At 51.5% G+C, this 26,983-nt stretch overlaps 4 protein-coding genes across 18 annotated transcripts; 2 read left to right on the top strand and 2 right to left on the bottom strand.

The window, feature by feature from the left end:
* The first annotated feature begins 1 nt into the window (after position 1).
* On the top strand, positions 2-9,798 carry ANKZF1 (ankyrin repeat and zinc finger peptidyl tRNA hydrolase 1). Of its 6 annotated transcripts, none has more exons than XM_033230155.1 (14): positions 2-140; positions 469-646; positions 2,171-2,283; positions 2,505-2,607; positions 2,735-2,928; positions 3,311-3,423; positions 3,518-3,665; positions 3,947-4,175; positions 4,365-4,520; positions 5,056-5,542; positions 5,704-5,815; positions 5,938-6,105; positions 6,239-6,324; positions 9,601-9,798. In XM_033230155.1, the coding sequence occupies exons 2-14, from the start codon at positions 499-501 to the stop codon at positions 9,665-9,667; spliced, it is 2,124 nt and encodes a 707-aa protein (XP_033086046.1). In that variant the 5' UTR covers positions 2-140; positions 469-498; the 3' UTR covers positions 9,668-9,798. The 6 variants fall into 6 exon arrangements, with proteins under 6 accessions (XP_033086046.1, XP_033086045.1, XP_033086043.1 ...); XM_033230154.1 differs by lacking the exon at positions 9,601-9,798 and adding an exon at positions 6,547-6,892 and having other exon boundaries at positions 4,368-4,520; XM_033230152.1 differs by lacking the exon at positions 9,601-9,798 and adding an exon at positions 6,547-6,892.
* GLB1L (galactosidase beta 1 like) lies at positions 6,826-17,416 on the bottom strand. Of its 3 annotated transcripts, none has more exons than XM_033230158.1 (17): positions 17,201-17,416; positions 15,492-15,621; positions 15,144-15,310; positions 14,764-14,914; positions 14,523-14,583; positions 10,399-10,493; positions 10,128-10,302; positions 9,983-10,041; positions 9,768-9,889; positions 9,618-9,658; positions 9,312-9,430; positions 8,925-8,999; positions 8,715-8,804; positions 8,475-8,588; positions 8,054-8,185; positions 7,740-7,955; positions 6,826-7,578 (listed from the first exon to the last, which is right to left on the bottom strand). In XM_033230158.1, the coding sequence occupies exons 2-17, from the start codon at positions 15,561-15,563 to the stop codon at positions 7,303-7,305; spliced, it is 1,965 nt and encodes a 654-aa protein (XP_033086049.1). In that variant the 5' UTR covers positions 15,564-15,621; positions 17,201-17,416; the 3' UTR covers positions 6,826-7,302. The 3 variants fall into 3 exon arrangements, with proteins under 3 accessions (XP_033086049.1, XP_033086052.1, XP_033086051.1); XM_033230160.1 differs by having other exon boundaries at positions 6,834-7,578; positions 15,492-15,633; XM_033230161.1 differs by lacking the exon at positions 14,764-14,914.
* STK16 (serine/threonine kinase 16) lies at positions 17,375-22,302 on the top strand. Of its 6 annotated transcripts, none has more exons than XM_033230168.1 (8): positions 17,379-17,494; positions 17,873-18,062; positions 18,634-18,853; positions 19,089-19,222; positions 19,391-19,511; positions 19,635-19,730; positions 20,157-20,278; positions 20,385-22,302. In XM_033230168.1, the coding sequence occupies exons 2-8, from the start codon at positions 17,977-17,979 to the stop codon at positions 20,521-20,523; spliced, it is 918 nt and encodes a 305-aa protein (XP_033086059.1). In that variant the 5' UTR covers positions 17,379-17,494; positions 17,873-17,976; the 3' UTR covers positions 20,524-22,302. The 6 variants fall into 6 exon arrangements, with proteins under 6 accessions (XP_033086056.1, XP_033086059.1, XP_033086060.1 ...); XM_033230169.1 differs by having other exon boundaries at positions 17,456-17,771; XM_033230165.1 differs by having other exon boundaries at positions 17,375-17,494; positions 19,089-19,511.
* Positions 22,244-26,977, bottom strand: LOC117094495 (tubulin alpha-4A chain). Of its 3 annotated transcripts, none has more exons than XM_033230163.1 (4): positions 26,057-26,977; positions 23,972-24,194; positions 23,529-23,677; positions 22,244-23,288 (listed from the first exon to the last, which is right to left on the bottom strand). In XM_033230163.1, the coding sequence occupies exons 2-4, from the start codon at positions 24,150-24,152 to the stop codon at positions 22,317-22,319; spliced, it is 1,302 nt and encodes a 433-aa protein (XP_033086054.1). In that variant the 5' UTR covers positions 24,153-24,194; positions 26,057-26,977; the 3' UTR covers positions 22,244-22,316. The 3 variants fall into 3 exon arrangements, with proteins under 3 accessions (XP_033086054.1, XP_033086053.1, XP_033086055.1); XM_033230162.1 differs by lacking the exon at positions 26,057-26,977 and adding an exon at positions 25,822-25,987; XM_033230164.1 differs by lacking the exon at positions 26,057-26,977 and adding an exon at positions 25,176-25,316.
* Positions 26,978-26,983: the final 6 nt, after the last annotated feature.

The raw sequence follows: 26,983 nt of genomic DNA, 5'->3' as shown, positions 1-26,983 counted from the left end.
TGCTGTATGTGGGGCGGGGCTCAGGTGCGGACGCCGCCGGTTGTCCTCTTCGCTGCTCCGTAGTGACGGGGATTGTTGTGCTGCAGAAATCCGGCTGTCGACTTGAGGGCTTGCGTGCCGCTCAGCTCCCGGGACGGTTGGTGGCGGCTTCTAAGGGCGTGGGCGAGTTTACGCGGGCCAGTCATTGCTGGTCGCATGGGTAACGAAGAAAGTTCGGCTAGGCAACGTCAGTGAATTTTAACTCTGTTGGACTCGATTTGGGAGCTGGATGCCCATTTCATTCTTTTGTGGGCCGAGCCTGGGGGTTTGAGAAACCGGATTGGGGTCAAGGTATTCATCTCACAGCTGGTAGCAGGATGAGGGACGAGAAGCCTTGCGGTGCAGGAGAAACGAAGTCAGGCAGGCAGGAGACGCAGCAGTAGGATCTCGTTTGCAGGAGCTCTGTTTCTGACACGCTTTCTACTCCAGGAGCTGCTGCTAAGTAATTTCTGCTCAGCCATGTCGCCGGCTCCAGATGCAGCCCAGGCTCCTGCGTCGATCTCCCTGTTTGACCTCAGTGCGGATGCTCCGGTCCTTCAGGGCCTGAGCCTGGTGAGCCACGCGCCTGGGGAGGCTCTGGCCCGGGCTCCGCGTACTTCCTGTTCAGGTATCCGGGAAGGTTTCATGTGAAACGTGACAGGGCTCCTTAGAGCGTATTGCTCGTTCAGGGAACACATTCTTATTGGTACTCCCGAGTTTAGGAGACCAGTTGATTTATCTTTCTGCTTGATTAAATTAACTTAATCTCTGGGTAATTTCCAGCACAGCCCTTGCTTTCAAACAAGTCTTTTTGCCATCGCATATGTCTCCTCACGTTAACACCATTCCCTTCAAAAACATTTTAAACTTTGTAGAGATAAAGTTGTCAGATATATTCCACATTTAACCGGGCCCCACTCAAATTATTCCTTTTTGCTGAATATAAAACAATGTATTATTTGTTTTGTATAGCTTTATTTTCTGAGAGTCTTGCTCTGAGGCCAGGCTGGAGTGCAGTGGCAGGATTTCCGCCCACTGTAATCTCCGCCTCCCGGGTTCAAGTGATTCTCCTGCCTCAGCCTCCCGAGTAGCTGGGACTACAGGCCCGCACCACCACGCCCGGCTAATTATTGTATTTTTAGTAGAGACGAGGTTTCACCATGTTGGACAGGCTGGTCTCAAACTTCTGGCCTCAAGTGATCTGCCTGTGTCAGCCTCCCACAGTGCTGAGATTACAGGCCTGAGTCACCGTGTTGGGCCTGTTTTGTGTAACTCTAGTTTGGCTAAATCTTTTCTTGCACCTCTTCTTAGACAAACTGTACACTAACTGGAAATGTAAACTTTAAAAAATAGCATTTGGGAAGTGGTTTTTGTACCGTTAAAAATAATTTTAAACTGAACCGAAATTATTTTCTTTAGGATTCGCCTAAACAATCTGTTTGGCTAATTTAAATTAGAGAAGACTCAGACTCAGACTCAGCCAGTGGGGAGGACTTGCATTCGCTGGATCTCGGGAGAGGGCTGCATTTGAGAAGTTTAACCGACCCCAAGGCTTTTACCCTCATCAGATTCTTTTCCAGAATGCCCAGGGCCAGCTTTTATTTACATTCATTTTACTTTATTTTTTATGTATTTGTTTTTCTTGAGACAGAGTCTCACTCTGTCGCCCAGGCTGGAGTGCAGTGGCGCAATCTCGGCTCACTGCAAGCTCCGCCTCCCGGGTTCACGCCATTCTCCTGCCTCAGCCTCCTGAGTAGCTGGGACTGCAGGCGCCTGCCACTAAGCCTGGCTAATTTTTTGTATTTTTAGTAGAGACGGGGTTTCACCGTGTTAGCCAGGATGGTCTCGATCTTCTGACTTCGTGATCTGTCCGCCTCAGCCTCCCAAAGTGCTGGGATTACAGGCGTGAGCCACTGCGTCTGGCCAATTTTATTTCCATTCATTTTACATACACCTTTTCAGAAGCATGTTTATTGCATTAAGTGATTGCTGTACTGTTTATTTCATGACTACTAGAGTGTAAATTCCTTGAAGGCAGTATCATGCCCTCTCTTGTATCCTCCTCTGCTTTGTATATCACACACTGAATATAATTCTTGTCACTGTGGATTTGGGCTCCCTTTCTATGTCTAATTCCTCTTCCCTTATTTAGGCTCAGAGGAGAGAGAAAGCCCAGAAAGAAAGCTACTCCAGGGTCCTGTGGATATTTCAGACAAGTTATTCTGTTCATCCTGTGACCAAACCTTCCAGAACCACCAAGAACAGGTAATAGGTCAGGTGCAGAACTAGATGTTAGAAGCAAAAGTGTAATGGTGGGTGCGGAGAGGTAGACATTTGATTTGTCTTCATAAAGGTCCATGCTTTGACTGAGGCAGTTGGTGTTACCTGGTCGAACTTCCTAGAATTCTATAACTGGTCTTGGCCAGTACACAAGGCCAGGCTGGGGCATATTTCTACCTTTATTTCACTCTTTGTCTTTGTACTAGAGGGAACATTATAAGCTTGACTGGCATCGGTTTAACCTAAAGCAACGTCTCAAGGACAAGCCTCTCCTGTCTGCCCTGGACTTTGAAAAGCAGAGCTCCACAGGTGATGACTGGTAGGGGGACCTATGTAGGAGTAGGACATGGAGGTATAAGAAAGCACTAGTTTAGAGTTTGAGCAAAGAACAAAGATGGGGTACCAAACTTGTGTATCTCATGTTGTCTGTCCTCAGGAGATCTTTCCAGCATCTCGGGATCAGAAGACTCAGACTCAGCCAGTGAGGAGGACTTGCAGACACTGGATCAGGAGAGGGCTACATTTGAGAAGTTTAGCCAACCCCAAGGCTTTTTCCCTCATCGGGTTCTTTTCCAGAATGCCCAGGGCCAGTTTCTTTATGCCTACCGCTGTGTCCTAGGCCCTCATCAGGCAAGTGACACTACAGGTTGTATGGCTAACCCCAGCTTTTTGTACACCCAGCCTAGATTTCCCTTAGCCTAGTGCATTTCTCCCTGCTTCTTTTCCTTCCTGTTGGGTGTGGGTATCACGCTTGACAACATAGTTTTGGATTGAAACTGGCCTGAATTTTAAGTTTAAGGGAATTAAGTTTGGAAACAAACCAATTTAGGTTTGAATTGTGATTCTACCACTTCATCTTAACTACCTCTCCAAGCCTCAAATTTCCTTGTTTGTCAAATGGAAACAAGTCTCAGGGTGGTAATATTAAATGAAATATTGTGAAAATTGGCCCTTGGTTTCTTGCTCTCAGTGAATGCAACAGATATGTTTCTGATGCTTCTCTGTCATCAAGGATCCCCCAGGAGAGGCAGAACTGCTGCTACAGAACCTGCAAAGTAGAGGTCCCAGAGACTGCGTGGTGCTCATGGCTGCAGCTGGGCACTTTGCTGGTGCCATATTTCAAGGGTGAGAGGGTGCTGCATGGGGGTAAGGATGGAGTGGATCCTGTTAGCTAGGGAGCACCAGCTGGTCTCCAGTACTGAGTCTGTGCTGTCTACAGAAGAGAAGTGGTGACACACAAAACCTTTCACCGCTATACGGTGCGGGCCAAGCGGGGCACAGCCCAGGGGCTTCGGGATGCCCGGGGTGGGCCATCACGCTCTGCTGGAGCCAACCTGAGGCGCTACAATGAAGCCACACTATATAAGGTGAGTTAAGCCTTTTAGCTCTGGTGGTACGGATCCATACTCTTTTTGCATCTCAGTTCAACTCACTGTTAAGTAGGAAGGTTTTTGACTCATATCCTTCCAATTTTCATTATAGGTAGACAAAGGTAGATGAGGGATTCCCCAGGAGCCTTAGTCCTCTCATTGTTTCTCCGTGTTATCCTCTACTTTCCACTCCTTGCACTTCTGTGGGCCGTTTTTTTAGTTGGAGATTTAAAAATACCAAGTGAAGGTATGCAGGACTGAGTTACTCTCTTCTCTAGGATGTTCGTGACCTGCTGGCAGGGCCAGGCTGGGCTAAGGCACTGGAGGAGGCTGGTACAATACTGTTGCGTGCTCCCTGCTCTGGCCGGTCTTTGTTCTTTGGAGGCAAGGGGGCACCCCTGCAAAGGGGGGATCCCCGACTTTGGGATATCCCCCTCGCCACCCGCAGACCCACCTTCCAAGAGCTACAGCGTGTGCTCCATAAGCTGACCACTTTGCATGTCTATGGTGAGCCTTTGCTCCAGATCCCAATTCCCTAGACCTTCCTGTTCTCTCCAACGTAAGCCTCCATTCTCATTGATATATCCAGAGGACTTTCTAAGCCTTGCACTGCAGCCCAGCTACATCTGCATCGAGAGAAATCTCCACTAGCTTCTCCTCAGATAAGGTTGAGAAAGATCTTTTGTTTTATGGCAGAAGACGACCCTCGGGAAGCAGTCAGACTGCACTTACCTCAGACACACTGGAAAACAGTAAGAGAGGAGAGAAAGAAGCCTCCTGAGGAAGAAATAAGAAAGATCTGCAGTGATGAAAAGGAAGCACTTGGGCAGAATGAGGAATCTCCCAAACAGGGTTTGATTACTATCTGGCAACTGTCAGATCTGAGTTTCTGTCCTAAAAATGCAGTGGCAAATTCCCTACTCTCATAACTGACCCATTTCCTTATTTAAACACACACCCACACAGTGTCTGTATCTTAGCAATTGCTGAGACATGTTTAGTGACCTTTCCAAATCTATTATCTCTTTTGTTATGGATGTTTCCCCAGAGCTAAGAAAGTCTTCGCGTGGAGCAGATGCGTGGATGTGTTGCATGGATCTCACATAGTTTATCTTTGATTGGATGCTGTGGTTTGAGACTGAGGGCTGCTTCCATGTTTTCCTCTATTGTGTAGCATCCTAAGGCTGCTCACAGGGAGAGTCCAGCGACTTGTTCTTGTCTGGGCTGAGAGTCTCATTTCTGAGTGTGATATAATGGACTCAACTCTTGATGTGCTACTTTATCTGGGTGACAAAAACAATTTCATTTCAGGCTTTCATTCTTATGCATCTGCTTCCACCCTCTGAGTACTCCCTAGATGGATTTCACATGTCAGGTTTTTCCCTAGGTTCAGGGTCGGAGGGAGAAGATGGCTTTCAGGTAGAGTTGGAGTTAGTGGAGTTGACTGTGGGGACTCTGGATCTTCGTGAGTCTGAAGTATTGCCCAAGCGGAGAAGGAGAAAAAGGAATAAGAAGGAGAAAAGCCGAGACCAGGAGGCTGGGGCACATTGGGTTCTTCTCCAGCAACCTCAAGAAGATGAGCCTTCCACACAGTCATCCCAGGCAGTTGCAGCCCCCTTGGGTCCTTTGCTGGATGAAGCCAAAGCCCCTGGTCAGCGAGAGCTCTGGGATGCACTGCTTGCTGCTTGCCGAGCTGGAGAATTTGGAGTGCTGAAGCTCCAGCTAACACCCAGCCCTGCAGACGCTGGAATTCTGTCTCTGCTCAGTGCCCCCTTGGGCTCCGGTGGCTTTACTCTCCTGCATGCAGCAGCTGCAGCTGGCAGAAGCTCAGTGGTTCGTCTGCTGCTGGAAGCAGGTGCCGACCCCACTGTGCAGTGAGTAAAGGTCCCTATCCTGAGTCATTTTGGGTATAGAGAGGATAATTTGGAGGTTAAAGTTGGCACTGGCTACTTGACAATATTCTCTTGATCTGGTTGGGTGATGTTAGGAAAGGTAGGAGGCAAGTTAAACCCATTTTTGGAGTTTTTGCACCTAGGGACTCTCGGGCCCGGCCACCTTATACTGTTGCGGCTGACAAATCAACACGTAATGAGTTCCGAAGGTTCATGGAGAAGAATCCAGATGCCTATGATTACAACAAGGCTCAGGTCAGCTGGAATAGGAAGGACAAGCAGAGTGGGAAGGCATCACTGTTCCTGGCTAGATCCTTTCTACTTCTTGCAGTTTTACCAAGGAGAGCTTATAGGGTCTTATATTTGAAATCCTCCAGGTGCCAGGACCATTGACACCAGAAATGGAGGCACGGCAGGCCACACGGAAAAGGGAGCAGAAGGCAGCCCGGCGGCAACGGGAGGAACAGCAGCGGAGGCAGCAGGAGCAGGAGCAGCGTGAACGAGAAGAGCAGCGGCGATTTGCCGCCCTCAGTGACCAAGAGAAGGTGAGACTGGAGGTTCTCTTGTCCATGGAAAGGCTTCCTAGAGGTCTAGCCCCTTCCCCAGCTTGCAGCTGTCACCTCTTGGTGCCCTACTCACCACTGGGGCCTTGTCCTTAACACAACTTGTCTCCCTCAGAGAGCTCTGGCTGCAGATCGCCGACTCGCTGCCCAGTTGGGAGCCCCTACCCCTCCAATCCCTGACTCTGCAATCGTCAATACTCGGTATGGGGTGGGGGATGAGGGAGTGGGTGTACTGTAATGTTGCAGGGACCATTGGGGGTGAAATGAGTGCCTGCACAGTATTCAGAAGGGTTATTGAGGAGATTTGAGATGTTCTGGCAGATGCTGCAGTGAAAACAGAAATGGCAGGAGGAGGGATGGGGAGAGCATGGATTGGAAAGTTTCTGGGGTACCTGTCCAGCCATTTTTCTTCCTCTTGTTCAGACGCTGCTGGAGTTGTGGGGCATCCCTCCAAGGCCTCACTCCCTTTCACTACCTCGACTTCTCTTTCTGCTCCACACGTTGCCTCCAGGATCATCGCCGTCAGGCAGGGAGGCCCTCTTCCTGATCTCTTACAGCTCTACCTGGGGCCAACTCAGGGACCTGAGGGCACATTCACAACAGCCCTAGGTTTTCTCATCCCCATGAAACCAGAGGTTATTTGGAAGATAGGGGTGAAGGACACTCGGGAACCAGGGCAAAGACAGGGCCACAGAGGCATGTGGAGCTGGTACTGTCTCTGGAACTTTAATCACAATAAAGTTTGGCAAGGAATGTGTGCTTGTACTTACATTCAGAGGCATTGTGGCCTTTAATTCCTTATGGTCACTGTGGCCAGCACCAAGGGATCCTGCCCACTCCATGCCCCAGGTCCAAGGGTTACCTTTCTTTCTTTTTTTTTTTTTTTTTGAGATGGAGTCTCACTGTCACCCAGGCTGGAGTGCAGTGGCACGATCTCCACTCACTGCAACCTCCGCCTCCTGGGTTCAAGCAATTCTCCTGCCTCAGCTTCCCAAGTAGCTGGGATTACAAGCAGCCCACCATCACACCCGGCTAATTTTTGTATTTTTAGTGGAGACGGGGTTTCACCATGTTGGCCAGGCTGGTCTTGAACTCCTGACCTCAGGTGATCCACCCATCTCAGCCTCCCAAAGTGCTGGGATTACAGGCGTGAGCCACCACACCCGGCCTACCTTTCTTTCAGTGTCCACTTAACTCCATTGGTTCAGAGGCACTCAGTGTATCAGCTGAAAGGGAATTGGTATGTGTCCTGTGCAAAGTACTAGTGCTATTGAGGATAGGCTTATCCAAAAATTGGACTTGGGGCTGGGGAGGTACATTTTCTAGTTCCAGCAATGTGATTTTGTTGAGGGCTCCCCTAGGAAACAGCAGGAATCTTGGCACGTAGAGGGTCTGTTGTGGCCCCTGCTTTGTCCAGTACCGGCCCAAGTTAAATCCATTGATCCAGATTTGGCCCTGGGGAATAGGGAGCAGGAAAGAGGGGAAAAGAAGGGGTCAGCTCTCCAGGGGTAGAATCATACCCTTTTGGGTTTCTAATCAGAGGATACTTTCTGCTCCCCTCCTGTGATTTTTCTCTTTTACCTCCCTGCTACCCAAACCACCACCATTAGCAATACCTTGGTCCATCCAGGTAGATGTAGAAATGTGTCCCCAATTGAGCCTAAAATTGGAAATGTTTTGGAGTAGAATGTGGGGCCAGAAGGAGCTTGAGGATATGGCCATTTTGGCAACTGGAGGGGAAACCACCACTTTACAAGGTTATCAATTTTCAGAGGGAACATCATCCACTGGGTAAGGATTGTTTGCCCCAGAATTGGTGGCTCCAACAGGCCCTGTAGGGAAGGAAAATGAAAAGTCATCATTCACTAAGCTTTGAGGCCAAGCTATCCTTAATCAAGCCCTGGGATGTAACTAGGCAAAGCTAGCTCACCTTGAAGTCACTGCTGTTAGACCCAAAACTGAGCCTCCCCATATTCTCCACCAAGATATCCAGTTTGGACCCCACTTTCCCCATCAAAAGTAGTTTGTCTCTCATATTTCGCTCCAAAACACCCTGGAACACCTGTGGATAGGAGACAGGATAGGAGCAAGGCTCAGCATTAGCTCTTAGCCACTGCATAGGAAACCACATTAGGATACTTATTTGGAGGGCAGAGAGAATGTAGCCATCTATCACCCATCTATTCTAGAACTCTATCCTTAATCAAACTCTTCCTCATCCCAGCTTATCCCTGGAACCCTCTGCAAATGAGAGCAGGCAGATGGAAAAGTGTAAATATGGGGAACTTAAGGCTAATGCTTCCTGGGGAAGGGAGGAGTTTGGGGCTTGCGGCCTGGAATTAGGTTCTCACCCCATCCACCATCACATAGGCACGATCATGGACTCCATTATTTGGCACCCAGAATGGTGTTGGTTCAAAAATGGTATGGGTCATATAGGTTCGGTACAACATGAAGCCACGGTCCTGGGTATGGAAGAATGAGTACTTCAGACAAACAGAAATAGGACACTGTGGCTATAGCCAAGGAACTTCTGGCTGTAGCTGTTGAGGGAGGTTGTCTTCTCCACCAGATGTGGGTTTATGCCTTACCTGCTTGACAGCCTCAAAGGTCATTGGCAAGATTGAACGAATGGGCCCACCAGGGCATAACAAGTCTAGGAAAGCCAGCAAATGCCCAACCTATTAGCATAAGGGAGAAGAATCAGAATATCAGGGAAGTTTCTGGATAGAGGACAAGAAAGAATAGGCTAGCTAGAAAAAATAGGTGTGGTATTAGAGAAAAGATGTGGAGGAACTTACCAGGTGCAGAGTCAAAGGTCCAAGCATCATCTTGGGGCTGGGGGGAGGTAAAGGTCCCAAAGGAACTTCCTGGAACTGAGCCCAAATTCTCTCAGGAGCCATAGGAAAACCACAGAAAACAATACCTATTCCAAGACTCTAGGGCAAAGTTCCTAACCTGGGGCTCAGGGAAGAGCTTCAGGGGTCATGGAGGCTCAGTAATTTTGCACACCTGTGTGTCTTCACACATATTTCCATTTGGGTGAATGGGAAATGCCTCAGTGGGATGCTCAGAGGGCTCTGTGGCCCAGACAATAACCACCAATTTATGGGATCCCTTTACAATGTGGGCACTCCCTTCCTCCAAATTAATAAAAGCCTTTGGAGCTTAATGAAGTGGTAGGGTACCTTGCTGATGACATCTCGAAGAGCAAAAAGCTTAGGTGTGGGGTCCCCTGCTTCAGATATAGGTGCATCATAGTCATAGCTGGTAGTAATTGAAAGGAAGCGTCCCTTCTTATCGGCACCTGAAGTTGAGCCAATTTAATTCAACGTGTGTTTCAGATGACAGGCACTACTAAGCATGTTTCATGCAGAGAATTTTGCCATTAGTGGTGGCCATATTCAGCTTCTAGACATCCTAATCCACCTGGCCCTTAGATTCTAATTCCTTCTTACCTCCCTGCTTCCATCCCAGGGACCATCTGGACTCACCATTCCAATATCCAAAGTTGGTACCTCCATGGAACATGTACCTGAAGTGAGAGAGGGTGGGGGAACAGGTAAAAGCTGACTCACTGAATCTTAACTTTCATCCCCAACTCCCAGCTACAGATTCATATTGCCCCCAGTGTCTTTACTTACATGTTCACACTGGCTCCCAACTTGAGCATGTTCTCTAGTCCTTTGGTTACAGCTGACACAGACCGTGTGGAGTGATTCTGGCCCCAGTAATCCAGCCAGCCTGTGTAGTACTCAGAGTTTACCTAGAGTGTGAAATGAAAGAAGCTGTGAGTGAGATGGAACTAAGCTGGACCCATTCCTATCCCTGATTCCCTGATTCCCCTCTGGCCCCTCACCAATGGCCCATGGGGTTCATACTTCCGAAGCAGGGTAAAGATTTTGGTCATGTTGTCAGCTGTGAAAAGGAGGCAAAAGAAAAAGATAAATATCGTGGAAGAGGTGTCCCTTCCCCAGACTCCATTCCCAGCCCTTGCTTGAGACCTGGGCCAAAATCTACAGTGGTATAGAGTCCCTGGAGGGAGCCACACTTGAGTCCTTCAGGCCCATCTGTGGTGAAGAGCAAGATCTTTTCTCCTAGTAGTGCACGGAAGAGTCCAGCCAAGTGCCTCATGTAACTGAAGTCACAGGCTCCGTAGCTACCGTATTCATTCTCCACCTGCCAGAGGGGAGGGAAAGTGGAACCCAGCTATGGGATTGAGGTCAAGGACCCCTTGTACCTCTTTCCCCTGCCCCAGTTACTTCCCCTTTGTACCTGAATGCTAATGATGTTGCCCCCATTGTGGTAAAGCCATGGATGTATCTTGGGCAGCAAGACCTTGAACCAGGAGTCTACTGCGGCAAGGAAGTCTAAAAGAAGGAGCAGAGCTTCTGCGTTAGGGGCTACCATCACACTTGCTCACCACTAAATACGGGAAGCAATGACTCTTGTCAAGAAATTCTTAACTCTAAGCACCTTGTATATTTGCCTGTCAATGAAATTTGAACATAGGAAACCTTAAAGTAGTGTCTCTTAAAAACAAATGTAGGCCGGGCGCGGTGGCTCAAGCCTGTAATCCCAGCACTTTGGGAGGCCGAGATGGGCGAATCACGAGGTCAGGAGATCGAGACCATCCTGGCTAACACGGTGAAACCCCGTCTCTACTAAAAAATATAAAAAATTAGCCGGGCGAGGTGGCGGGCGCCTGTAGTCCCAGCTACTCGGGAGGCTGAGGCAGGAGAATGGCGTGAACCCGGGAGGCGGAGCTTGCAGTGAGCTGAGATCCGGCCACAGCACTCTAGCCTGGGCGACAGAGCGAGACTCCGTCTCAAAAAAAAAAAAAAAAAAAAAAAAACAAATGTAGGCTGGGCATGGTTGCTCATGCCTGTAATCCCAACACTTTGGGAGACCAAGGCGGGCGGATCACGAGATCAGGAGTTCAAGACCAGCCTGGCCAACATAGTGAAACCCCGTCTCTACTAAAAATACAACAAAAAATTAGCCAGGTGTGGTGGTGGGCACCTGTAATCCCGGCTACTCTGGAGGCTGAGGCAGGAGAATCACTTGAACCCAGGAGGTGGAGGTTGCAGTGAGTGGGGATTGCACCACTGCACTCCAGCCTGGGCGACAGAGTGAGACTCTGTCTCAAAAAAAAAAAAAAAAAAAGTAAGATGCTTATGTGAATTTAATGGTATCTACACAAAAAATAAACATAAGAAAAATGTTAAATACATAGCCTAGAGCTATTATTATGTAATCAATTTATACTTGAGATTGGTACAAAGTATGGGAATTCACAGAAATGTAGAATGATGTAACTGATAATGCAGGTGATTTAAATAAGCAATTAAAACATTATTATATAGGTTGAGTACCCTTAATCTGAAATTTAAAATGCTCCAAAATTTGAAATTTTTGAGCATCAACATGATACTACAAGTGGAAAATTCCACATCGGACCCTTTAACTTCTGATGGTTCAATGTGCAAAAACTTTGCTTCATGCACACAATAATTTAAAATATTCTATTCCTGGCTGAGTGTGGTGGCTCACACCTGCAATCCCAGCACTCTGGGACTCTGAGGCAGGTGGATCACTTGAGCCAGGAGTTTGAGACCAGTGAGACAACATGGTGAAACCCTGTCTTTTTTTTTTTTTTTTTTTTTGAGACAGAGTCTCGCTCTGTCGCCCAGGCTGGAGTGCAGTGGCCGGATCTCAGCTCACTGCAAGCTCCGCCTCCCAGGTTTACGCCATTCTCCTGCCTCAGCCTCCCGAGTAGCTGGGACTACAGGTGCCCGCCACCTCGCCCGGCTAGCTTTTTGTATTTTTTGGTAGAGACAGGGTTTCACCATGTTAGCCAGGATGGTCTCGATCTGCTGACCTCGTGATCCACCCATCTCGGCCTCCCAAAGTGCTGGGATTACAGGCTTGAGCCACCGCGCCCGGCCAACCCTGTCTCTTAAAAAAAAAAAAAAAAGACATGGCCTGGCATGGTGGCTTATGCCTGGAATCCCAGTATTTTGGGAGGCTGAGGTGGATGGATCACCTGAGGTCAGGAGTTTGAGACCAGCCTGGCCAAAATGGCAAAATGCCGTCTCTACTAAAAATACAAAAGTTGGCTGGGCATGGTGGGCATGCACCTGTAGCCCCAGCCACTCAGGAGGCTGAGACAAGAGAATTGCTTAAATCTGGGAGGCAGAGGCTGTTGTGAGATTACCTCATGCCACTGCACTCTAGCCTGGGTGACAAAGCAAGACTCCATCTCAAAAAGATAAAATAATAAAACATAAAATAAAATATTGTATTCCCTAGCAAGGAAGGAGGATAAAATACAGTGGTAAGGCTGGGCGCAGCGGCTCATGCCTGTAATCCCAGCACTTTGGGAGGCTGAGGCAGGCAGATCACAAGGTCAACAGATTGAGGCCATCCTGGCCAACATGGTGAAACCCTGTCTCTACTAAAAATACAAAAAAATTAGCTGGGCATGGTGGCATGTGCCTGTAATCCCAGCTACTCAGGAGGCTGAGGCAGGAGAATCACTTGAACCCGGGAGGCAGAGGTTGCAGTGAGCTGACACTGCACCACTGCACTCCATCCTGGGCAACAAGAGCGAAACTCCATCTCAAAACAAACAAAAATGGTGGTATATGGGGAGCCTCAAATATAGAGGGAGTGGCCAGGTGTGGTGGCTCATGCCTGTAATTCCAGCACTTTCGGAGGCCAAGACGGAGGTGGATGACCTGAAGTCAGGAGTTTGAGACCCTCCTGGCCAACATGGCAAAAACCTGTCTCTACTAAAAACACAAAAAATTAGTCGGGCAAGGTAGTAGGTGCCTGCAATCCCAGTTACTCGGGAGGCTGAGGCAGAAGAATCACTTGAAACTGGCAGTCGGGCAAGGTAGTAGGTGCCTGCAATCCCAGTTACTCGGGAGGCTGAGGCAGAAGAATCACTTGAAACTGGCAGTCGGAGATTGCAGAGAGCCAGGGTCACGTGACTGCACTCTGGGCAACATAGCAAGACTCTGTCTCAAAAAAAATAAAAATTATATATATATATATGTATGTATAGAGAGAGCAAAGAGAAACCAGGAAGGCCTCCCCAAGGTGACTTCTGCAAGAAGCTTGTGATGAAGGAGTACCACATGCAAAGGCCTCAAAGCCCAAGGCCTGGTGGGTCTTAAGAACAGCAATGAGGCCACTGTGGCTGGAGCAGAGTGAACATGGGGGAGAAGAGCAATAATGTCGAGGAGGTGACTGGGGTCAATTGCGTAGGACCTACCACATTAAGGAATTTATGGTTCCTTAATTCCATAAATTAGCCTGGGTGACAAAGCAAGGTCGTTAAGGTCGTTCCTTAAGAATGAGATGAGAATCTACTGGAGAGGTTTAAGCAGAGAAATGACAAGATCTGAGATGTATCTTTAAACTTATATTTGAACAGGATCACACTGGCTGCTTTACTGAGAACAGATTGTATGGGAGAGAGGGCAAACAAGGGAAACCAGTTAGGAAGCTATAAAATAAGCCAGCTGAGAGAGAGGTTTTGGACCAGGGTGGAGGCAATGGGGGTGATAAAAAGCACTTAAATTTAATGTTTGTGACGATACAGCTGATAGGATTTTTTATTTTTTTGAGACAAAGTCTCTTCGATCTGTCACCCAGGCTGGAGTGTAGTTGCTCCATCTCGACTCACTGCAACCTCCGATCCCTGGGCCCACGCGATTCTCCTGCCTCAGCCTCCCAAGTAGCTGGGATTATAGGCACCCACCACCTCGCCCAGCCGATTTTTTGTATTTTTAGTAGAGATGGCATTTTGCCATGTTGGCCAGGTGGGTCTCAAACTCCTGACCTCAGGTCATCCACCCGCCTCGGCCTCCGAAAGTGCTGGGATTACAGGCATGAGCCACCGCCCCCAGCCAGGGCTGGAGTGCAGTGGCCGGATCTCAGCTCACTGCAAGCTCCGCCTCCCGGGTTCACGCCATTCTCCTGCCTCGGCCTCCCGAGTAGCTGGAACTACAGGCGCCCGCCACCTCGCCCGGCTAGTTTTTTGTATTTTTTAGTAGAGACGGGGTTTCACCGTGTTAGCCAGGATGGTCTCGATCTCCTGACCTCGTGATCCGCCCGTCTCGGCCTCCCAAAGTGCTGGGATTACAGGCTTGAGCCACCGCGCCCGGCCTGTTTTTTTTTTAAATCAGTTTCTTCCACTATATTATAAGCTCTACAGCACAAGGATGGGGGTCTGTCTGGTCCCTCAGTTTCTAGCATCCTGCTGGGTATGACGGAAACACTTGGTAAATGAATGATGACCTCCAATTTGGGAATGGTGTCTTCTGCTTTTGGCACCCAAATGGCCCTTTTTACTTACTTGCCTCTGTGTTATATCTTTTGTCTCAACTCACCTGGATCTGAGGTTCTCAGATGAATTTCAGGTTTTCGAAGCAACCAGGATGGGAGACCCCCCTGAGACAAACATAAAGAGAACAAAGAAGCATGTAGGTTTTGTTTTGGGGTGCGGTGAGGATGGTAGGAAGGGAAGGAATTGAGTAGAGTGCTGGAGATGGCCCTAGGGTGTGGGCAGATGGGAATAGTCTAGGAACTGCACAAGCATAACTGGTTCTAACCCTTCTCCAGCTAACTCACCATCTCCCACTCTGCACAGATGTAAGGTCCTGGTCTCAGTATGACCAAAAGGTTCGCTAGAGCTGCCTCATTCAGAAAGGCAATGAGGTCCCGGCTGCCATTAAAGTTATAGACCCCAGGCTGTGGCTCGTGGTAGTTCCAGGGCACATAACTGAGAAAGGAAAAGGTTAATAGGGCCCAAGGTGGAGAGACACCAGGGAGGCCTAAGGGCTCAGGCCTTGCAGGGAATCTCCAGGAAGCAGTTGGAAGGAGGTCCTGGCCTGCTCTTTCCCACCCTTGGCCTAGGAGTCCTGGCAGTCTTCCTGTCCCGACCTCCTTTCTAAGGGGACGGTAGAAAGAGTAGATCCCATCCCTCCACGGCTCTTGCGAGCACTTCTTACAACTGTATGGCGTTGAGGCCGCTCCATCGCATCTTCAAAAGCCGGTCGGCCCAAAGCACCCGCGGTACCCGAAAGTAGTGCAGGCTGCCCGATACATAGCGGAACGGGGCCCCGTCTAGGAGAAACCTGTCATGATCCCGATCCACTACGAACGACCGAGTGTCTGCCTACAAAGAGAAAGAGACGCTGCTCAGCAGAGGCCTGGGTCGAGGGTCAGCGCCTGTCAAGAGCGGAGGAGATGGAACTACCCCTGCGGGTTGTTTGGTTGTTACTTTGGACTTTCTCTCATCCGCTGGATCTGATCGCGCGTCACCGCACCCGGCCGGCTGGTTCCCCGCCTCATCTTACCTGGGGCAGCAGTAGCGTCAGGCTGAGCGGCAGCAGCAGGGAGCGAAGGCAGGACAGCTTCTTGGGAGCCATGGCGCTTACAGCGCTCCTCTAGACTGAGACGGCGGACAGACCGTCACGTGTCGGATTCCTGGGAGGGAACCTCAGCGAGCAAGGGGGCGGAGATCACCTCAAGTTGCCAGGCGGTTAGCCTGGACTTCCTCTCCAGCCTGCAGCCACCCCCTTACTCTACTAGTTTGTAAAATCCTCTACATCATGTTAAAGTGCAGTTCACGAACCAGCTTCATCAATGTCACCTGGGAGCTTGTTAGAACTGGAGAATCTGGCTGGGCGCGATGGCTCACGCCTGTAATCCCAAAACTTTCGGAGGCCTAGGCGGGTGGAACACTTGAGGTCAGGAGTTCAAGACCAGCTTGGCCAACAGAGCGAAACCCTGCCTCTACTAAAAATACAAAAATTAGCCGGGCCTGGTGGCACGCGCCTGTATTCTCAGCTACTCGAGGGTGGGGGTGGGGGTGGGGGTAGGGGCTGAGGCAGGAGAATTGCTTGAACCCGGAAGGCAGAGGTTGCAGTGAACCGAGATCCTGCCACTGCACTCCAGCATGGGCAACAGAGCGAGACTCCATCTCAAAAAAACAAACAAAAAAGAAATGCAAAACCTCAGATCCTACCTCAGACCTATAGAATCAGAACTTGTATTTTAACAAGATTCCCAGGTGATCCCAGGCACCTTTGAAATTGAGAAGCATGGCTTTACTTGACTGGGGGCCCTGAAGACAGGGAGTGCCCTGTTCATCTCAAATCCTCAGCTTCTAGCACAGGGTCTGGCACATAGTAGGTTAAATCTGGATGAATGAATGTCAGAACCAAAGGGCTAAAACAGGTTCAGAATCGAGGGAAACTGTTGGAAAATCTTCAGGGTGATCCTGGGTGTGGAAGGAAGGAACCAGGTCACGAGAAGGACCTCTTTCCTGGAGAGCACTGTTTCAGCAAAACAGCAATTCCCTCCTGGCCATTCTACCTGCTTTGGAAGTGCACCCCTCTCCAGCTTACCCTGCCTGCCTCGGCAACAGATGTTAAGGACAACTGCTTTGTGCCAAGGCTTGGAAATTTGTGAATTTCTTTTCCTTTTGCCTTTGCAATCTCAAGAATGGGATGTGAAGATCAGGGTAATAATAATTACTGTTTATTGACATGTACTGAAGGCTATGTGTCAGATATTGTATTAACCACTGTACATCTCATTTAATCTTCAAACAACTCCATGAGGTAATTATCATTTCCATTTTACAGAGGAGGAGAGGAAAGGAGGGAAACATTAAGTAGCCTATCCAAGGTCACACAACTACTTTAACAGAGCTGGCGTTTGAACTAGTCAGTCTGGCCTCACAGTTAAGCTACTTAACCTTAGGTACTATTATACCTATTTTACAGCTACCAAAAGTAAGGATCCGAGAGGTTAAGTAACTTGCCCGAGGTTACACACCTAGTATGCTATTAACACTCAATTTAGAAACTGAAAGTCTGGTTCACAAGCCTGAGCTCTTAACCACTGAGACTAGAGGTAGTGGGATAGAGGCCAGACCCCGGAAGGCTGTACGGGATAAGGAGACCAGGCCACCAGACCCGCCCCTCCCTGGAATCCCCTCCGGGCTGCAGTGTAGTGGCCGCTTTCTGCCCCAGAGCGCCGGAGGTATGAAGCCTCCTACCTCCAACATTGGGAGATGGAGGTCCTGGGGGCCTCGGGCCGAGCCCGGCTTTGCTCCCCTTTGGCGCAGGTGCCTGCGTCTTGACCCCCACTGAAGGCCAAGTAGAGAACCCTCACCAGGGTCCCGGGACCCGTCCACCCCTAGACCTAGCTCGCCCTGGGCCTCTCAGCTCCGCGCCCCCACATCCTCCAGATGCCCAGCGGTTGCTAAGATACCGCGGGCCGTTACGCCGCCGCGGACTGATGATGTCAGCACTGCTTCCGGTCGGTGGCGCTTCGCTCTGTCCCGAGCCAGGTCAGTCGGGGAGTGCAGGCTGGCCCATTCCGGACTCTGGGCTCTTAGGCCGGGGGTGGGCCCTGCCAGGAGTGGGCGTGAGCTTCGCACGTCCTCTGAGACTACGCTGTGTTCTGTCTTTGCGGCGCGACGGGCGTGGGAGCGGGGCCTGCCCAAAGGTGGGCTGGGGTTGGAGGAAGTGGCGCGGTAGCCGCTGTGTGTCCTGAGGCCGTAAGGCCACTGACCCCCCCGCTTGAAGCTGGCGAAGGAGCAAGGCCCATTTTCTCTAGACAATCGTGTAGGTTCCAGAGACCTGGGCCTGAGCTCTCCGCATTGGTACTTCATGGGTCGTCTAGATTGTGCCGGACCTGTGTGACCCTGCCGTTGTTTTCTTTCCAGCATGATCTGCTGGGCCCCCAGCGCATCTCCTGGAAGAGCCCACTCACCCTGGACGAGCTCTTCGGTGGCCTCAGACCGTCCTTGAAGAGGATGACTGAGACATTATGGGCCACGCGCTGTGTGTCTGCTCTCGGGGAACTGTCATCATTGACAATAAGCGCTACCTCTTCATCCAGAAACTGGGGGAGGGGTGAGTGTTTGGAAGTCAGTTAACTAGGCCTCAAGGTTATGGTCATTGAAGGACAGCGGTGTGCACGTGCTTGGGGCACAAGGGTTTTATCCCTATCCCTATCTTCTCTCACCTGACAGAGCCTAGCTACACAGTATCAAGAAGGTGGATTCTGGAGCCAGGCCTGCTAAATCCACCTCATGTGACCTTGATAAACCATGTTTTTTTCATATGCTTAATGGAGATGATTATCATCCCTCACTGATGGAGTTGTGAGGATTAAATGAGATAATGTGTATAAAATGTCTCACCCAGTGCGTGGTTCATAAGTACTTGATAAGTGTTGGCTATTTTTTATTTAGCATCTGTCACGTGCAGAGGTCTCTGTTATGACCATAGGACCTCAAAGATTTCTATATCTCTGCTCCTGAGGAGCTCATAGTGTAATATTCTTCAGATTTCTCTTAGAGCCACATCTTGGGAGGGTTTCTGCTAAATGGGAAGGACACCCCACTCCCCACCAGGAAATTTCTCTAGGTCTTAGCCATGTGGGAGATGACCATGGCCCTTCATTGACCCCTTTGGCCCACAGTGGGTTCAGCTATGTGGACCTAATGGAAGGGTTACATGATGGACACTTCTACGCCCTGAAGCGAATCCTGTGTCACGAGCAGCAGGACCGGGAGGAGGCCCAGCGAGAGGCCGACATGCATCGCCTCTTCAATCACCCCAACATCCTTCGTCTCGTGGCTTACTGTCTGAGGGAGCGGGGTGCTAAGCATGAAGCCTGGCTGCTGCTACCGTTCTTCAAGGTCAGAAAGACTCCTGGTTATGGAGGGGTTGCAACAGAGCCACCTACCCGTGGGCTATGTGAGCAGTCCAGCATGTTAGGAAGCAGGGACCATGTCCTGGGTTTGGCCACTTTAGATTTTGAGTTTGAGGTGTGTATCATGAAAGGGCTGATAGGCTTTGACATAGGGAAGGGATCAGGCCTAAGGAGCAGAGGCTCCAAAAACATCTCCAACTGTAGGGAAACTTGTGTTGCAGAGAGGTACGCTGTGGAATGAGATAGAAAGGCTGAAGGACAAAGGCAACTTCTTGACCGAGGATCAAATCCTTTGGCTGCTGCTGGGGATCTGCAGAGGCCTTGAGGCCATTCATGCCAAGGGTTATGCCCACAGGTCAGTGGGAGGACCCTGTGTGCTTGCTGGGGCCCAGAGGAAGAACCTTACCAAGAGAAATGGGAGGTGTCTGTTCTCCCAAGAAACAGCCTATATGATTCTTTTGCTTGCTGGGATTCCAGCCTTCCTGTCCAGAGATGCTCGTAGGTCACTTCTACTTCCCTACAGGGACTTGAAGCCCACCAATATATTGCTCGGAGATGAGGGGCAACCAGTTTTAATGGACTTGGGTTCTATGAATCAAGCATGCATCAATGTGGAGGGCTCCCGCCAGGCTTTAACTCTGCAGGTAAAAGAATCTCCAGGTTCCTTTTCTCACCTGTTCCCCATTCCCACCCCTTGTGCATGCCCCAGTTTGGTCACATGACCATGACGAGTGCCCCACTTTTGAGCTCTGGGATCACTGTTCCAGGACTGGGCAGCCCAGCGGTGCACCATCTCCTACCGAGCCCCAGAGCTCTTCTCTGTGCAGAGTCACTGTGTCATCGATGAGCGGACTGATGTCTGGGTAAGGAGCATATGGGTATCTGGGTAGGGAGGGCTTTGGCTCTGTACCTGCTGTGGAGTATAGTAGGTCATTGGTTTCTGTTGCATGGGGCCCCAGGAACCACAGTATGTCCCCATCCACTTCAACTTCCTTCCTGGGAACTGTCACTGATACTATACCCAGTTGCACCGGATGTGGTATAATCCCTGCCCCGAACAAGGTGAGTACAGCTCAGTGTCAATACTGAAGGCACTGGCTAAGCAGGGGTAAGCTAAGCAGAGGCTGCAGAGGCCTCCAACCGACTGGCAGTTTCTCTGTGCCCTGGTGGTGCCATGTGGCTGAGATCAGCTTATTCTTTTTAGCTTATGTAGTCTTTTACCACAGAAGTAAGGGGAGCGATGTCATCTCCATTGGTCCCCTTCTAGGGACTAACCAAGTTATGCTCAGTCCCTAGGCTGCGTGCTATATGCCATGATGTTTGGAGAAGGCCCTTATGACATGGTGTTCCAAAAGGGTGACAGTGTGGCCCTTGCTGTGCAGAACCAACTCAGCATCCCACAAAGCCCCAGGTGAGCAAGCAACGAATGGGGCATCAAGTATTTCAGACTCCCCCCTGGTATTAGCTGAGTTGACAGATAGGTGTCATCCAGTCACCCTGCACTCCTCCCTCCACAGGCATTCTTCAGCATTGCGGCAGCTCCTGGCCTCTATGATGATCGTGGACCCGCATCAGCGTCCTCACATTCCTCTCCTCCTCAGTCAGCTGGAGGCGCTGCAGCCCCCAGCTCCTGGCCAGCATACTACCCAAATCTGAAAAAGCAGCAGGTTGAGAAGATGGCCCCTTGTGCCTCGGAAAGAGGTTCCCATCCCTCATTGGAATCTCTACCCATTCCATCCAGGACTGCTCTTACACTTGGGGGTAGTGGGGTCAGGACAATCATCTTAGTCCTGCATCTGCTCTTCTGCTTTCTTCCAAGAGCAAAACCTGGGCAAGGGCCCTTACTGAGTGGGAGTGGGTGAGGGTTGGGAAAAGGGAAATGGTGGGATACAGAACATGGCTCTGAGCAGGACTGTTGAGCTCACATAGTGTTCTGCCTCCAAATCTGGGAGCAGGAGAATGTATAAACAAGAATAAAGTGGAAGCAGATTGATGTGGATCTTAGTCTCAGTGTTCCTAGAGTGAGAGAAGAGGTGCAAGGGGCCCAAAGTCTGGTTGCCATTTCCAGGAGAACTGCCTGGGAAGTAGGAGGACTGCTGCAGAGTCAGCAATGGTGTGACTTCATTCCACAGGAGGTTGGTTAGCCATGGACAGTTCTAGCTCGTCTTAGATCAAAACTTAAAGCTGCTTAGGCTCAAGCTGGCATTTGCCTGTGTCAAGAACCAGGGCCCCCTAAAAGCACTCAACTAGTTATTTCGTTCCTTCACTCGGGGTGAGTAGCTTAGTCAGAGCGGCCCAGCCGGTTTGCCAGGCAAGGGCCTCTGGGTGGAGACACCTGAGGAAGCTTTGGTACAGGGAGATTACAGGTCTCCCATCCTCAGCCTAAGGGCAAGGGGAGTGGAGGTGGCAGCAGCAGCTGTTTTTGGCCCATGTCTCCCTGATTGTTCAAGCTCATACATGGTTAATGATTAATGAGGCAGTGTGGTGTGGCAGTATCCAGCTGCCACTTCCTGCCTACTCTGCTGAGTAAACAGGGGCCCTGTCTTAGCTGGGCTTCAAACCTGTTCCCTAGGGAAGGGCACTGTTCCCTGAAACACCAGGGAAGAAAGGCAAGGGCAGGGTTGGCATCTCCTGCTCTTTTGCGATCCAAGCCTTGTCCCCCCAGCCATGTCCACCCCACAGGCTGACATCAGCATGGGGCCTGGGGCTCCTGTTAGCAAAGTTGAAGCTTTCCCCAGGGCCCTAGCAGGAGTCTCCCACCAGCTAGCAAGGAGGCTGAGGCCAGAAAGAAATCACAAACAGAGGGGAGATGACCTGTCTTTTAATGGCACAGCCCCAGCTCCAGCAAAGCAGCAAGACAGGAAGCTATGCAAAGCTGCTCAGAGGTACAGTGGCACAAACAACTCTAGGAGATCGCCTGTGTTCTCTCCCATCCCCCAAGCTTATGATGTGGCTCGATGCCCAGGAACTCTGGGCCAGCCCAGCCCCACTCCCAAACCCTCATAATGCACAGAAGAGTCTGGGCCAAGCCTTGCTTCCAGAGTTGGTAAATGTAGAGGCAGCAGGAAGAACAGGGTAGCAGTCTAACTTTCAAAGACAGAAACCACTGGATTAAACTCCTACTCGGAAAGGAACTGAAGACTCATCCTTCAACAGTTTGTGCCTGGATTTGGTCCTCATTTCCTCCCTATACTGAATACCCCTAGGGCTTCGATTTAAAGTCCCTGGGGTTATGCTTCCTGGGCCTGGCAAGGACCCCTTTGCAGGTCTCACGTTCAGCGATGGGAGGGATAAGGGTCATGAACAGCAAACAGTGAGAGCAGCAGCAGCATGAAGGGGAAGTCAGCAGAAGCTAAAGCACTCAGAGGGAACAAGAAACCGTGCAAGGAAACTGTTTATTTCGAAAGGATTTTGCAATAAACATAGTGAACAGGCTCCAGGCAGCTGGTTTATTCTTCTCCCTCATCCTCGTCCTCATAGGAGTCGATGCCCACCTCCTCGTAATCCTTCTCCAGGGCAGCCATATCCTCACGGGCCTCGGAGAACTCACCCTCCTCCATGCCCTCACCCACGTACCAGTGCACAAACGCCCTCTTGGCATACATCAGGTCGAACTTGTGGTCCAGGCGGGCCCAGGCCTCAGCGATGGCTGTCGTGTTGCTCAGCATGCACACGGCACGCTGCACCTTGGCCAGGTCACCCCCAGGCACCACAGTGGGAGGCTGGTAGTTGATACCAACCTTGAAGCCTGTGGGGCACCAGTCCACAAACTGAATGCTGCGCTTGGTCTTGATGGCGGCAATGGCAGCGTTGACATCCTTGGGCACCACATCTCCACGGTACAGCAGGCAGCAGGCCATGTACTTGCCGTGCCGGGGATCACACTTCACCATCTGGTTGGCAGGCTCAAAACAGGCATTGGTGATCTCTGCCACTGACAGCTGCTCGTGGTATGCCTTTTCTGCAGAGATGACTGGTGCATAGGTGGCCAGGGGGAAGTGGATGCGAGGGTAGGGCACCAGGTTGGTCTGGAACTCTGTCAGGTCCACATTGAGGGCCCCGTCAAAGCGCAGAGAAGCCGTGATGGAGGAGACGATTTGGCTAATGAGGCGATTGAGGTTGGTGTAGGTTGGGCGCTCGATATCTAGGTTGCGGCGGCAGATGTCATAGATTGCTTCATTGTCCACCATGAAGGCACAGTCTGAGTGCTCCAGGGTGGTGTGAGTGGTCAGGATAGAGTTGTAGGGCTCGACCACGGCTGTAGACACCTGGGGGGCTGGGTAGATGGAGAATTCCAGCTTGGATTTCTTGCCATAGTCAACAGAGAGCCGTTCCATCAGGAGTGAGGTGAAGCCAGAGCCAGTGCCCCCACCAAAGCTGTGGAACACCAGGAAGCCCTGAAGTCCTGTGCACTGGTCAGACTGAAAGGCAAGAATGAGAAATAACTGTTTAGGTAGGGGAGGGGCCTGAGGGACTCTATCACCTGGCTGCATAAAGCGCAAGATACATCAGCAGTCAGGGCAAATACTGAGGATGCCATAGCAGCACCACATTTGAGTCATGTACAGTTAGAGATGACCCCCTGAAAGGGATCTGAAAAAAATACTCGTGACCATTAGCACAGTCTCAAAAGTTCCCTCCCTCCCAAGACAAATTCTCACCAGCTTCCGGATCCGATCCAGCACTGGGTCAATGATCTCCTTGCCAATGGTATAGTGACCACGGGCATAGTTGTTGGCAGCATCCTCTTTCCCAGTGATGAGCTGCTCTGGGTGGAAGAGCTGTCGGTATGGGCCATTTCGGATCTCATCTGGAAGGGCAAAAACCACAAAACTATGCTCAGCAGGGACCTTCCTCCCGCAGGGTGGTAGCTGTGGCCAGATGCATGGAAGGACTCATCCTCCTGCCAGCCTGAGATATCAGTGTGTGAGAGAAACCCAGACCAGCTGCCCAGGCCAGTCTGAGATCAGCTTGCCTTCTGCAGCTTCAAATACGGCTAGGAATTTTCAGGGCCAGGAATGCCGAGTCTAAATACCCTCTCTGTCCAGGGAGAAGCTTTGAGTCATGCTCCACCCCCTTCAGTTTTGTCCCCACTTCCTCTCACCAATGACTGTAGGCTCCAGATCCACAAAAACTGCCCGTGGCACGTGTTTTCCAGCACCAGTTTCACAGAAGAAGGTGGTGAAGGAGTCGTCCCCTCCACCAATGGTCTTGTCACTGGGCATCTGCCCATCAGGCTGAATCCCATGTTCCAAGCAATAGAGCTCCCAGCAGGCATTGCCCATCTGGACACCTGCCTGCCCCACATGGACTGAGATGCATTCACGCTGAGGGATAGAGAGAGGGGACACAGCATGAGCCCCACATCCACAAGTCCTCACCTCACCTCACAAGTCTCTCTTCCACCCTATCACCTACCAGCTAGGATGACTCAGTTGGCAAGAGTGGAGGCTTGGGGCTGGGCAGAGGTGAGAAGAGGCTAGCAGCCTGCCCAGGCTCCTAGGTACAGGATTCCCCACCTGGAGGCACCCAGTAGGGCAGGCCAACCTCTTAGCCCACTCCTCAGTGGGGAATCTGTCAAGTGAGCACTGTGGCTCCACATGAAAAAAGAAGGTTTCCTAGAGGTATGGGTTTACAGCTAGATGCCTCCCCACTTGATTCTTTGCTCTGAGTATGAACAGCTAGACTTAATAGAACCCTTTCCCTCTTTCTTTCCTGTAAGCTGCAGAGGTGTCTCAACCATCCAATCTGGCATCAACTGACCACACGCCATCAGGATGCCCTCCTCCCTCACCTTTAAATCCTATCTGGCTCTGGGGATCAATCCCATCTGGTTCCTCTCCCCACCTCCACCCTCACACCCTGGGTGTCTTCACCACTTTCATCTCCCCTGTCAACCCGCACGGAAATAGCGACGGTAATGCTTGTAAGCTCAGACAGCAGGGGCCAGCAATAAGGTTTGAGGGTACTGGGACACTCACTGCCTTAGGCTCCGTCCCTGTCAGCCCCAAATTAACCCCTAAGTCACTAAAGTCCAGCAGGGCCCGCGTGCCCTTCCCACACCGAAATGGCGGGGTGACGGTTTCCAAATACCCAGAAAAGGAAGTGGAACCTGCTGTTAGGCCCCAGAGGTAACCTGCCTTGTCCCGGGCAGGGTGGGCGCCATCCTGCAGCCCAGCCCTACATCCACTCTCCCTGTGGAGTCTTTCCAGTTATTTCCCAGCCCAAAGCGGGGATTGGGTTTCGGCCCCCGCTCCTGGGCTATAAATACCACCCCCTACATGCACCTCTTCCCCCTCCCCCCCAACCTGGCCTCGGCCCGCGCAGTGCTCAGCGCCAGCTGTCTCTGCCCATCCGCGCACCCGGGCCCCGGCTGGAGAGGGCCGGCTCGCTTCAGGAGGCCGAACACCGTTCCCACCACCCCTCTCAGCTCAGAAGCAGGGTGCTGAGTCACGAGTGGGGGGGTGATTCTGTGGATAGTTGGAATGCATACACAGAGGAAAGGGGGATGTGGCACCAGGTAACCTGACCCCCTTCCACCTTCTAGTGCCAAGCACGTGCTCGGTCAGTGCTGGGGACCGGGGACTGGGGATGCAACAGGGCAGCCAAGCGCGTCTTCTTTCGCCCGCGGAAAGGACGGGGCGCGGGCCCGCGTGACTCTCACAGAGTCGGGACACAAATGCTCGGTAAGGCAGGAGCAGAGTGCCAGAAGGGTTCCTCTCTGTTACTGAAGAGTCGCACTCCACCCCAAGCCCCAAACCCAGCCACCGAAGGTGAACTACACGGCTCGGCCAAAGTCACCAGGAGGGGGTTGGGGAGGGAGGATGCAAAACCCTCGCACCCCTGGAGACCCGGAACGCCTGGTGGAGGTCCCCGAGCATGCCTGGAAGGAAAGCTCCCCAAAGGAGAAGGGCAGTTAGGGGACGGGCGCGACCCCGGCGGGGCCGCACTCACCATGGTGAGTCAGGGCGGTGCGTCTCACGTTGAGTCGGGGTGACGGGTCTCAGTGAGAACTGCGCTAGCTGCAGTGCCGCACCGCCCTTATAGGCGGGAGGCGGGGCCCGCGTTCCCCGCTCGCCCACTAGAGGCTGGGCGGCCCGCAGGCCACGCCTCCCAGGGGGTAAGAGGCCCCCCCCCGAGGGGAGGAGCCTGCCGCGTACCCTCCCCAAGCTGCGCACTGGTTCCTCACCTGTCGGGCTGGGATTAAGAGTCGCGACTCCGGCTTTAACCATTCTTTCCTCGTTTTAAGCCGACTCGCTGGGCTCCCTAGGGCCTCCGCGGAGACGCAGGGTGCTATGGCAGGGCGAGTCTCACCTGCACCTGCGTCCTGGAGGCACCGGTCATCCAGATGTTCCGACTTAGGTCGGGAGCAGGCGAGGCTGTCCTTCCCAAGCGACCGCAACTGGCCTTCACCGATACCCTTCCAGCCCCGCCTCCCAGGAGACTCGGGCCGGCTGTGAGGCTGTGGCGCGTCCCCGGGGAGCCCTTGCCAGCTGACTGACGCTTCCTGGTCCCCGGCCGGGGCGGCAGGCTTTCGCGGACGCCTGTGGGCGGCCGAGGACCCAGAACTGCACAGCCTGAGCCCCAGAGTGCCGATACCTTAGGCCCTCCCGCAGAGTCGAGCCCTGCAGCCTGTCTGCCCGGGCCGACCCCGGAATCTGCCGCGGCTTGCCGGCGGCTCGCGGGTCAGTGGCCCCGTCATCAGCGCCGTCACTATGATGCCTTCGCTGCGGGCACCTGCCCGCTCTCCTGCTGCCAGAACTGTGGGAGTGCTGACCTGGAGACCTCAGGACCTGGATTCTCTTCCAGGCTACCCTGTGTGACCTTGGGCAAGTGACTTAACCTCACTGAGTCCTTGACATTTTCGTGGGTGAAAAGGAGACAGTGATGTCATAGTGGAAACATTGTTGTAAGCTATCAAAATATCTGTTGACTCTGAAGAGAAAAGAAGAAAATCGAGATTCTCATATCTTGGATGATTCTTTCGCAGTCTCTTCTTGTCTCCAAGCCAAGAGCAGGATCTGCAACCCGTTAATGGTCTCAGCACTCTGCCCCAGGTCTCCGCAGAAGCCCTTCTTTCTACATTTAATTCCATTCTTCCCACCCTATCTTTTCA

Source organism: Trachypithecus francoisi, unplaced genomic scaffold (genome assembly GCF_009764315.1).
Source record: "Trachypithecus francoisi isolate TF-2019V2 unplaced genomic scaffold, Tfra_2.0 Lachesis_group13, whole genome shotgun sequence".
NCBI lineage: Eukaryota > Metazoa > Chordata > Mammalia > Primates > Cercopithecidae > Trachypithecus > Trachypithecus francoisi.
This window is presented reverse-complemented; position numbering and strand designations above follow the sequence as displayed.